General features: G+C 45.4%; 1 protein-coding gene across 1 annotated transcript in view; it reads right to left on the bottom strand.

Moving 5' to 3' along the window:
• Nucleotides 1–9,536, bottom strand: part of PODXL (podocalyxin like) — a 59,037-nt gene extending 49,501 nt beyond the window's left edge. Inside the window, 3 exon segments of the mRNA XM_078149912.1 lie at nt 8,620–8,810; nt 8,898–9,204; nt 9,425–9,536. Of these exon segments, the coding sequence (XP_078006038.1) occupies nt 8,620–8,810; nt 8,898–9,204; nt 9,425–9,536 (610 nt within the window).
• Nucleotides 9,537–12,361: the final 2,825 nt, after the last annotated feature.

The following is a 12,361-nucleotide window of genomic DNA, read 5'->3' as shown; positions in this document are numbered from 1 at the left end:
TCAGTTTCTTCATCTGTAAAATGAGCTGGAGAAGGAAATGGCAAACTGCTCTGTATCTTTGCCAAGAAAACACCAAGTGGGGTCATGAAGAGTTGGGCAGAACAGAAAAAAAGGATCAAGAAGGTGGTCCTGTAGCTGGGAATCGTCAGCATCTGGATTTGAACCCAGGTCTGCCTAAGCCCAGCATTCTACCCACTAGTCAGAAGACCTGGGTTCAAATTCTCATTAATACTTGGGCACAAATCACTTATCAATCGTCTCTTGGGCTTAGTTTTCTCAACGGTAAAATGCTGTTCGAGATCTCCCTCCAAATTCTAACCAGCTTACCGCTTTTCTGGTGTTGAATAAATGACAATCCCTCATGGAGAAGATGGAACCTTAGACATGCCAGACAACACCCTTCTATTTCTCTAGTGGGACAGCTATGTGTGTGTGCGCTGGTAAACCAACTCTCTGGGAAAGACAGTGTGCACAGAATGTCCTTTTGAATTTAATCTGCATTATTAAAATGATTGAAAATAGTATCTCCCCTTCCTATCACTTTATTAAGTCTAGACAATCAACAAAATGATAAATGAAGCCCTGATTTCTAGCCTTGGCCAATCGGTTCAATTCAGCGGGCTCCAGCTCACTTGTGGGTGTAGCCAATATGCACTGAAACCGAGAGGAGCTGAGCTTTTCCAGCAGTGAGTCACACGATTAAAAAAAAATGCTTTGGGGGGGATGTAAGAGGTGCAACATAAATTTAATTACATAATTACATTTGGCTTCAATTATAATTATTAACTAATCCAAGCAGACCAGCATGATATCCCGGTGACAAGTCAATTACTCAAGGGTACCAGAGCAGGTGGTTAGGTCCACAAGTTCATGTGTGCCAGCTAATTAAATGACCATTTCCTCCCCTTCTCCCCCCTCCTTAAAAAATCTTATTCTGGCCTACCTTGGAGTCATAGGCATGTGGCCTATAGATATGCTTGGCTGAAAACAGCAGACCTAGGAATTCAATCAGACCCCACAGCAGCCCTGGATTTACATAGGATCACAGATTCAGAGGAAGAAGAAACCTCAGAGGTGACAACGAGGGGGTGCAGTGGACAGAGCCCTGGCCATAGAGTCAGGAAGATCCGAGTTCAAAAGTGACCTCAGAAACTTACTATGTGACGTTGGGCAATTGCCTCAATAAAAAAAAAGAAGAAGAAATAATCTAAAGAGTTTATGTAGTCTGTTCTCCTTTTACAGATGAGGAAACTGAGTCCCAAAGAAGTTAAGTGGATTATTCATGGGCATAGAGATAGAATTTAACGGCACTGGGAGAAGAACCAAGGCCCATCTGGAAAAGCCAGTTACACTTTCCAAAGCACCAAGATGGTACTGGGAGAACTGCTCTCTAGGGAGACACACTGCCTGAGGCTTGTGGGCAGATCTTGCAGCCCAGGGTGGACAACCCACATTGCAAGAAATCCCTTTGGAAGGGGCCTGGGTCATCAAGGAAACCCCTCTTCCCTAATCCTAAACCAATCCTGCCTGGATGTTCCTCCGGGGTTTGGGGCTCTACTCCACTCCCACCCTACCAACCTTCCCAACTTCCAAAGAGGATTCAGATCCTCTGAAGACCCCACCCAGCAGGGAGCTCAAGTCTCTGATCAAATACTAGAGCAACAGTACACAGTATTGAGAGTGATGTTAATATTTAACTTACTTGCCACATTTAGCCACGGTGTCCTACATAGAGGTAAAGCCTCTAGGCTTAGGGGGTTTTCTTCCACTTTATCACTTTCAACTCGTTAGATTCCTTCACTACTTAGGTTGATGCTTACTGCTGTTCCCCAAATTGTCATCTCTGACCATCACAACCCCAGCTCTTTCCTATGCCCTCACACTCCAGAATAAACCAAAGCTTCCTGATAATTAGTCATAATTAACACTGGGCAGCTGATGGAGGCCAGGCCTGCAGTCAGAAATTCTCATCTTCCTGAGCTCAAATCTGGCCTCAGACACTTATTAGCTGTGTGACCCTGGGCAAGTCACCTAAGCCTGTTTGCCTCAGTTTCCTCATCTGTACAATGAGCTGGAGAAGGAAATGGCAAATCACTCCAGTATCTTTGCCAAGAAAACCCCAAATGGAGTCACCAAGGGTTGGACACATTGAAAATGACTGATCAATGAACAAGTCCAGCACTGCTCACTGGACAGTTAGGAAAAGGGGGCCCCAAAAGGTAGAGTAGATTGCTATTTCAAAATCTCTCCATCCCCTCCACCAACCGGACGTTTACAATTCTATCACTCCCTCTCCTCATCTCCCAGTCCTTGGTTATGGAATCAGGGACCTAACTTTCAGCCTTGGCTCTGTTACTTTCGAAGTGTATCCTGCTAGACAAGTCATTTTGATCGCTGAGAAGCTTCAGTTGATGGATTGGGGCTAGTGACTCTAAGGTCTTTGTTCATCTCACAAACATCCCACCCTACTCCTAACTTGGAGCTTTTACCAAAGGGACTTCCTTGCTCAATAACCCATGAACTTTGCTCTCCTCCTCATTCCTTACCTCCTAGGCTCAGTGGTCTCATCTCTCCAGAGTCCTTTCTTAGGACCCAGCCGCCTCCTCTCTCCTAGCCCCTTCCCTATCAGTTCCATGCCTTTCCCAGGGAATGCCCTCCCTATTATACAGTAGTTTACATTTACATAGGTTTACAAAGGGACATTCTTTGAATGGAAATCCATTCACTACCCTCCAGAATTCCCCACCAGGCCCTAAGCAAAGGACTTTTTACACACCTGACTCCCCCATTACACTGTAAACTCCTAGAGAGAAGGAACTATCATTTGCCCAGGGATTAGGAGAGTTCCTCAAACACAGGAGGAAATTAATAAACATTTATTGACTAGCATCCATTTTCTCACTTGACTCCCACAGTAACTTGGAGGTAGAAGGTTTAACTATTCTACAGGACTCAGTAGGCTTAACTGATTTATCCAAGAGGCTGGACAGGAATTCATGTCTTGGCTGAAAAGTGGGAGTTAGTCTGGGTCAGGAAGAACAGAGTTCAAATTCAGCCTCAGATACATGCAGTCTGTGACCATGGGCTAGTTACTTAACCAATCTGCCTCAGTTTCCTCAACTTTAAAATTAGCATAATAATAGCAGCCACCTCACAGGGTTGTAGTAAGATAAAATGAGATAATACTTGTAAAGCACTTAACTCATAGCCTGCCTTCCTTCAGTGTCCTGCCTACTCTATAGCCACCACTGTTTACTATGTACTGTAGGAACTTTCCATCTTTCAAAATCCAGGAAAAAAAATGATCCCGTTTAGGAAACCCTTCCTGATTGTGCCCAAATATATCCTTAATTTCTCCCTCCCATTCCCCTTAGCACAACTTGAATAAATGTAGAGAAATAAGAGCAATAGCTCATACTCAGATGGTGCTTTAAGGTCTATAAAGCTCTTTATGTTATCTTATTTAACCCCAGTAGATCAACATGCATTTATTAAGCACTTACTATGTACCAGGTTAAATTACTAGGCATCATGTTAAATTAGGAGGATATAAATACAAGCAGAAAGGTGGTGTCAGAATCATTTTAACTGGCGACCACCATGATTTGGCCAGGGGTACACAGTTATATTGGGCTGATGTGAGATAGAGAAGGAAAATAGATGTTCTTGATTCCTACCTACCTATTTCTCATTAGTGGACTGCCCTATAACAGCCTAGCAGAGTGACTAAATCATGGTAGGTGTTATTAAAGAAAAAAATCACCTTACAAAACTGTTTTCTGTGACATCAAAATGGCTAACTCTGGCCTGAGTGAAGAGATATGACAAGGCATCTCCTCCTCTTCAGAGCACACATAGGGGTCTACGGATCTGGAGCACTACCTAGAATGTCAGTTTTTTGGTTTGTTTTACTAACGTGGTTTTTCTGAACTTGTTTTCCCCCCTTTATTCTGTCATAAGTGACGGGTTCTCTGGGAAGGGAAGAAACATTGGGAAATGGATGTGATGTTTAAGTATTAATTTTTTTTAAAGAAATATTTGTTGAGTCTATCAGGCATTTTTTTTTTACCCAACAACTCCAGTTCTCTCCCCTCTGTCCTTTCCTGTCTCCCCCTGCTGTGTCACCATCACTCCCAATGGCTCTGGGGGAGCGAGAAGTAAGACAAAATAAGGTCATTTTTTATACGCAAATATTTCTGGTGTCTATGTAAGACATTGGGCTAAGTGTTGGGATCCAGATGAGGTCTTACTCCAATGCTTCTACCTGGCACGAGAATGACCCTGTGTTCTCAAAAACTATGCAAATAGAGGGCAAACACTGGCAGGTCTATAGAACAGGCAATATAATCAGAGGAGGGATGTGTATGGTTGAGTTGGCCCATCAGAAACTCACGAAGCCATTAAGTGAGAGTTATAAAAATCCTTACACTGGGGACAGCTAGGTGCTGCTGTGGTCCTGGAGTCAGGAGGACCTGAGTTCAAATCTGCCCTCAGACACTTGACTCTTACTAGCTGTGTGACCCTGGGCAAGTCACTTAACCCCATTGCCTAGCAACAAAAACAAACAGAGAAAATCCTTACGCTGTTGAATGACAAGAATTTTTTAAATGTTGAAGGAGTCTAACATATAGAAAGTTGTTGTGAATAAAATCATGGAATCAACCAGACCAGGATTCAAATAAAGCCTCAGGCATTTATTAACCATGTCACTCTCAACAAGTCTTTAAATCTCAGCGTAGCTCAGTTTCCTCATCCTTAAAATAAGGGGGTTGGCCTCTTAATGTCTCTGCCAGTATGATTCCATGAACTATTGAAAAAAGAGGGAAAGAAAAAAAGAGAGAAGGAAAACAAAAAAGAAGCTAAGTGAGGGTAGGTGATCACTTCATCAAATGATCTTTTCACTGCACCCTACTACTGCCTGGGATGTTACCAGAGCTTGGAACAAGCTTTGCCCTTTCTCTAGACAAAGCAGCTTCACAGAAGTACCCCATCCCAAATGCCCCAAAAAGTAGAGAGTAGAGTCAGAAGACTCTGGTTTCAATCCAATGTGTGGTATCTAGGGGGTATTTGGAGTCAGTAGGACCAGAGTTCAAATCCAGAGTCAGAAACTTACTGCCTATAAGGCGTCTGGAAAAATCACTTAACTTCTTAGGATGGATGTTTCTGTTTCCTCACCCATGATGTGAAGGGGTTAACTAGATGAGGAAAGACACCTTTACCCAATGGTTCTATGTTTCTCTTCACCCAGTTTTCCAAATTGAGTAGAAGAGGGTGAATAAATACCTTACCAAGGTCCTCAGGTCTGATTTTTTTTTCTCTTTCTGTCTGCATCTCCACAAATCTGAGACACAGAGCAGTTGCTAATTGTGTACCTATTATCTGACTGCAGTCTGGGCCAACCTGCCTTCTGTCGTTCTCAGGCCTTGATTTCAGGGCTCTTCATGTGTGTGAGGGGTAGCTTTCACATTTCAGCCTGGGCTAGTATGGTTTTTCAGTCATTTTTTTCCTGTTTTGTCCGACTCTTCGTGACCCCATTTGGGTTTGTTGTTGGTTTTTTGGGTTTTTTTGCAAAGATACTGGAGTGGCGTGCACATTTCCTTCTCCAGCTCATTTTACAGAGAAGGAAACTGAGGCAAACAGGGTTGAGTGACTTAGTGTCCAGGATCACACAACAGACTAAGTGTCTGAGGCCAGATGTGAACTCAGGGTAGATGAGTCTTCCTGACTCCAGGACAGGCATTCTATCCACTGTGCCACCTAGCTGTCCCAGTGTGGCTTTAAACAGTGCCTATACATGATCTGCCTGAATTGCTTGCCTGGGTAATTTTCAGCATGGAAATTTTCTGTGTTAAGGAGTGGCAACTACCTCAGAAAACCCCAAATGCTTGCTATGAATCAAGAAACTTCACCAAACTGGTACAAGATGAGGTTCATAAAGCATACCTGTGCCTTTACGACACTCTGTGTATGCAAACAAAAGAATCTGTTTTACTTTTGTCAGAAAAAGTGGTATAAATCATTGCTACTATTAAACCTGCACTCCATCTTTTTGTTTTCTTACTGGATCCACACCAAGGATTTATGCAGATGCCATGGCCAAAGCAGGACAGTTTACTGCAGCCACACCCTCCTCCCTGCCACCCTCAAAAGCTCCCCGCTGTTTCTGCTAGTAGGTAATGGAGGTGCTGCTTCTGGACTCTCTCTTTTCTTTCTACCAATACACAGATGAGTATTCTACTGTCCCCACTGTGGATAAAATAGTGGACAGAACCTTAGGAAAACATTTCTAAAAGGTTTTGCTGGTCCTTACTTTACCAAGGGTGCTTCACACTCCATGTACACTGCATTTAATAGGTTCTACTCCCCAATTATCTCTTTTCACGAAGTCTTCTTTCCCACCCCACCCCCAAAAGCCCCTCATTCTTCCCCAATGCACCACCCTGCATCCAACATTTTTACTTTGTGTTCTCCAGTGGAGGAGGTGGGCAGTAATGACATCTTCTCCACATGTCTTATCTGGAGATGGATATTTCCGGCCAAGAGAATCTCTATTATTACTATTCACAGTAAGAGTAACATCAGCTGACATTTGTGCAGGAACTATGCTTTTTTCAGTGTTTTTTCTCCTAAGCATTTTGTCATCTGCTGCACACAATAACCCTTTCAAATTGGTAGGGCAATTACTATTATCCCCATTTTAAAGTTGAGAAAAACTGAGCATGAAACAGAGTCTGCACAAGACCCCGAGGTAGGATGCAGCTGCTCACTTTTCAAAGTCTGACAGCACTGTCTGCATCCCTCTTTATGCATTGAGCATCATGTATACTGGAGTTATTAGTCTACAGATCTTACTTATCTCCCCTATCTTACTTATCTCCCCTTTCCTCAGATTAGAAGGGCAGGAGCCAAGTCTCATCTAGGTCTCCCTTCGGAAGGTCGAGTGGCAAGGGTGGCAATTGTCCCATTTTTAAATGTAATAAACTGAGGCACAAAAATGCTGGCTGACTGGTCCAAGGTCACAAAGAAAGGACAAACAGCTATCACTTCTCAGGCTGCCTTTTCCGCCCCTATGGAGCCCTTGAGCGATTTTCCTGTAGTCCACACATACAAATCCTGGGGCTAACTGAAAATCCCCCAACTAGACATCGTTTGGAGGGTTGCTGTGGATTCCACTTCCCCAGAATTTGTCAGCTGCAGAAAGAACATAAGCTTCCCTCATCCCTTCTGGCTCACACCTAACTGATCCGAGTGGCCAAGAACCTTACCAATCGGAAGGAGGCTACAATTCCCAGACCTCAGAAGTCTCTCTGCTGTTACTTTTTTTTAAAGCCCACTACCTCATCGTTCTCTCAAGCAGGCATTTTTTTACCCACCAAACTCGAGTTCTCTCCCCTATGTCCTTTCCTCCCTTCCCTGCTGTGTCACCATCACTCCCAGTAGCTTGGGGGGGGGGGTGTGGGGGGAGAGGAAAGGCAGCTAGTTGCTCTTCTCCTCCTGGAAAGGATAATCATAAACCTTGCGCTCAGGTGGGCATGGAGGTTGGATTTTAAGTGCCCCTCGAATCGAGAAAGATGCCCCAGTGCCAACTTGATTTCTCCCGGTTTGGATCACTTCAGATTTTCCTCAGCTTTCTCATTACGCTGCCACTGCATTCACTCCCCAGAACAGAAGTAAAACTATTCTGTGAGAAGGGGGAAGACAAGGGATCTCCAGTGTGCCTGGGGGCCCTAAAGATGTGCAAGAAATAAATTCCTTTGTGTGTATAGAGGAGCTTGGATAGACCGCGTCTAAGATCCCAGGTGGCCCCTATGTGCTAAAGGAGTCTGTTCCCTTAAGGAGCTCTTACACGTTGACTACGGCCAGCAGCGCTCTGGATGCTTAACTGAGTGGCCAGTCAAAATTACTTAACCAAAATTTTATTTACAACCGGCCCCATTACCTACCTACCCACAAGCTCCCCGACTATGATAGGCTACTTTTAATAGGCCATCTTCCTGCAGGTAACTAACTGCCTTACGAACTTCCTTCCCCACCTGCCTCTGCTTTCTCATTCCCTCCGGGTTCATCAGCTAGGAGATTTTTATTGCTTCCAACTCACAAAAAGGAAAGTGTTCAGATTGGAGGAAAGGAGGGTGGGAAACCAACGGATAAGAGGAAATCCGAGAGGCATATGAATGGTCCCTATAGCTCCAACAGCTCTAGAGCCCCTCTGCATTTCCAAAAGGCCTTTTTCTTCCAGCTATTTCCTGGCCGGGACGGATAGACCTAACACACTCGCAAAGGTTTGCACCTGCTTTCTTGGGGGCGGGGGTGGGTCGTGCTGAAGCTGTAGGATTCAGGTTGACCCAAGGTCAGGGCTCAACGCGTGGCGGTTGCCATGGCTGGTCTACTCTCCGAGGGGGTGGCCATGTGGGTGCCCCCACCACGGGCTCACATCTGGGGTGCGAGCGCCTACACGCCTGCCTGAGCTCCCCGAAGGCTAGCAAGAGGAATGAAGGCTACGGGATAAAAGAAGAGGGAGGTGGAGAAGAAGGGTCTCTCCGACAAGTCCCCGGAGGGGAAGGAGAAAAGAGAACGCGCCAGGGGCCAGGCAGAGACTGGGGCCGAGCACGCACTCACCCCATCCACTGGGCAGTAGCAGCAGCAGCAACAGCAGCGGCGGCGGCAGCGGCGCCGAGCGCATCCTGTCCTCGCAGCCGGGGCCTCCGAAGCAGGTGGCTGCGGGAGTTGTGCCGCCCAGGCTCCGGTCCCGGAATTGGGGAGCGCGGTCCGGACTCCGCCGTCGCCGTCCCCGGCGCGACAAGGGGCAGCTCGGTCAGTGGCGCGAGTGCTCTGGGTCCCCGCGGCTCGGTGCCGCGCGTCTCGCTCCCCGCGACTGCTCAGCGGGCCCCACTCACCGCAGCTCCTGCTCCTCCTCCTGCTGCCGCAGAGCCGGGGCTGGGTGCGCAGCGCAGTCCGGACGCTGAGCTTGCAGCCGGCGAGGAGCCTGCGGGGACTGACTGCAGCTGTAGCCGAGGCGGGGTGGGCAATGCTGGGGCTGGGGGCGGCGGCTACAAGGCGCTTCTTCACGTCTGTCCCGTCCCTCCCCCCCTTCCCACACCCCCTTCCCTCCCCTCCCCCCAGGAGCCGCCCGAGGCGGCGGCGGCGGCGGGGCTGGGCGGGCACTCGGGTTTGGAACAATGAGCAGAAGGAGGAAACTCCGCCCTGGGCGAGAGAAGAGGAGCTGGAAAGGGAGGGAGAGAGAGAGCGCCACGGACAGAGCCAGGGGGCCTCCTCCCCCAGTGAGAGGGGGACTGCGACTGTGTGTGCTGGGGGAGTTAGTGGGGAGAGGGGTTGCGGGATCTAGCCCTTTGAAAGAGTACACATGTGCAGGGGACTGGAGCCCGTGGCAAAGGCACAGGTGGTGTGAACACATTGCACTAACCTCCTGAACCATCGATCTGCTCTCCTGTGCACGTGTTCTTGAGGGACGGTCCTTTTCGGATAATTCCTCTGTACTTGGGATAATCAAACTGCCACCAAAACACACTCTCCATAGCAGTACGCCATTTTTAAACATTGTGCATAATGCTTAAGTAATACTTTACCAACAACTCGCAAATAATACCCGTGGGTAATCACAATAGAATTCACATATCCTGGGACCTCCGGGAGTAAAGAAGCCAAGAGTAAACAGTAGGGCTCTGTTAAAAAAAAGAAATTGACTCAAACTTCTGAGTGTTCCACAAGCCCTCCCTGAAGTAAAGTTGTAAAGTTGAATTTTGCAGGTAAATAGAATTTCCCCAAAAGTCAGCTAAAGAAATGTAATAAACAAGGCTTTCTAATACCTTTCAAACCACAAAGAGATATAAGATTCTAGTGCTTATGATCTCCCAATTCAATTCAGCAAACATTTATTATACACATTGCAGACAGAAAACCGAGCTAACGCTGCAGAAATAAAGATCAATTAATCACCAAGCATTTACTAAGCAATTGTTATGTGCTACATTGTGCTGTGGGCTGAGCATTCAAAAACCAAATACCAAGTTCCAGCCTTCAGGGAGTTTACTTTTCTCTGGGGATAAGAAGGGGCGGAAGGGATGGAGATTTAACACAGACCATACCTACTAGGAACTTATCTATCAAGAATAATAATACTTATATATAGTAGTAACTAATACAAGTTAGAGCGATCTAACCTACAGAGAGGTCAAATTAAATAGAGTGGTCAGAGAGATTTCAAGTGAGCAGGGAGGGATCCTCGAGGTGTGGGCAAAGTGAAGAACAGGAAGGAAGTTTCATTTACATTAGCGGTGATAATAGGTAAGAGCCTGGAAATCTTCATCAATTAATAAAGAGCAATAATTTTACTTATTTTTCTCCTTGAGCAATCCAGGATAACTAGTTGGAGAGGAGATTGGATAATTGTTAGACACAGGCCTGCCAGATACAGGATAAATGATGTGTCTTCAGACATGTGATAGAGGTGTGTTTAATCCAGGGCTCCAGGAGCCTTGCAAATCCTTTGAGCTCAGGGGCTTGATCTAGGGATTCCCATCTGTGCAAAAGCAGCTAGACAGGGAGCAGTGTCTTGTTTTCCAGGCTGTTGGGCTCTGATCATGGGAACTAGCTGACAGGCTTGTTTTTAACAGGAAGTTTCTGCATGGCTCATTCTGGCCTCATTTGCCAGGTACCACATAGGAAGAACAGAGGATGTTCCCTGTAATTCTCTCTGTGTGCATATGTGACTTTAATGGTTAAGAAAAAAATCCCTACCTCCTCTTGTCAGCAGGTTTGCTTCTCAGCCCCCTAACCTGTTCACCAAAACAAATGTGCCAGATTTCAAAGTCGAACAATCTTTTTGAAAGACATCAGTTCTGTATCTAAGAGATGTTGCCTGACTTAACAATGCATGTGTTTGTGCATTTTTGTACAAGGACACACTCAATGAATCCATTCCACTAAAAATGACAAAGTTCTATGCAATAAAGAATTCATAAGGATAGTATTTTGAAAAGATTGGGCTGTAGTATGTGTGTGCCATTTATTGCCAAATTGTGTGAACTTAAAAATAAAAGAGAGAGAAGCAGGAACTAATGAATATGTTTTGCACTTCATCTACACAGATGTTGCTGCCTGCCCACTGCTAATAGGACACATAATGTAAATTGTACCTGGCAGTTTTTTGTCCCTAAGAATAGAGATAGCCACATTCCCTGACCTGGACTCCCCCCCCCCCCAATACCAATGATAAAACATTTGCAAAACAGCTTGTCAGGGGTAGGAGGTATATTCTGTGACCAAGGACCATCCACTCTGCAAAATGCACAGAATCAGTCTGAGAGTTGGAAGGGACCTCGGAGGACATCTCATCTAAACAAGAATCCTCTGTAACACCTCTAGTGAATTGGTCAGTGAGATATTATTTGAAGGCATCCAGTGATGCTAGATATTATTAAATATTTTCTTTTTAAGCATCAACAAGCATGAGTATTTCAATATGCAAAGAACAGAAAAGAGGCAGCTGGTGATGCAGCGGATAGAGCATTCAGGGCCTACAGTCAGGAAGACCTGAGTTCAAATGTAGCCTTAAACACTTACTAGGTGTGTAACTCTGGGCAAACCACTTAACCTTGTTATCCTCAATTTCCTCATCTGTCAAATGAGCTGGTGAAGAAAATGGCAAACCATTCTAGTACTTTTGCCAAGAAAACTCCAATGAAGTCACAGAGAGTCTGACGTGATAGAAACTCAACAACAAAAACATGCCTATCTATTTCCTAGCGCCCCCCCCCATAAAGCTATTTGAGAGAAGGGAGTTTCTTTCTTTGTCTTGTATCTCTAGAACATAGTACCATGTTTATTGTTTGTTATTGGAACTGAATAGCCAATAATACCTTTTCTAATTTTTTTTTTAGGTGAGGTCAGCTGATGCAGGTCAACTTTTCAATCAATTGTTTTCTTGGATAGAGCCACAGGTGTGTTTCTGAGGCTGGATTTGAATTCAAGAAGGTAAGTCTTCCTGACTCCAGACTAGGCACTCTATGCACTGTGCCAGCTAGCTGCCATAAATACAAAGCACAATATATACAAAATAAATTTTAGGGGTACAGATTACTAACAAATAAGGTTGGGAAGCAGCATCAGGAAAGCTTTCAAGTAGGAGGTGATACCCAAGCTGAGCTTTGAAGGAAGCTAGAGATTCTTTGAGATGGAGGTGAGAGAAAAGGAAGAAAATACATTCCATAAAGGGAGAAGAGGAACAGCTTGTTTGAAGTCTTGGGAACAGGAAATCAGGAAGTGAAATATCTGTTATAAGTACCTTGCTGCAAGCCAGAAAGCTGGTTTGACTGGAATAGAGAAACTAAGAGAAGTAGTA

The sequence above is a fragment of the Phascolarctos cinereus genome, unplaced genomic scaffold (genome assembly GCF_003287225.1).
Source record: "Phascolarctos cinereus isolate Bilbo 61053 unplaced genomic scaffold, phaCin_HiC Scaffold_1;HRSCAF=81, whole genome shotgun sequence".
In the NCBI taxonomy this organism is placed as follows: Eukaryota; Metazoa; Chordata; class Mammalia; order Diprotodontia; family Phascolarctidae; genus Phascolarctos; species Phascolarctos cinereus.
The sequence above is the reverse complement of the archived record's forward strand: the minus strand, read 5'-3'. Positions and strand labels throughout refer to the sequence as shown.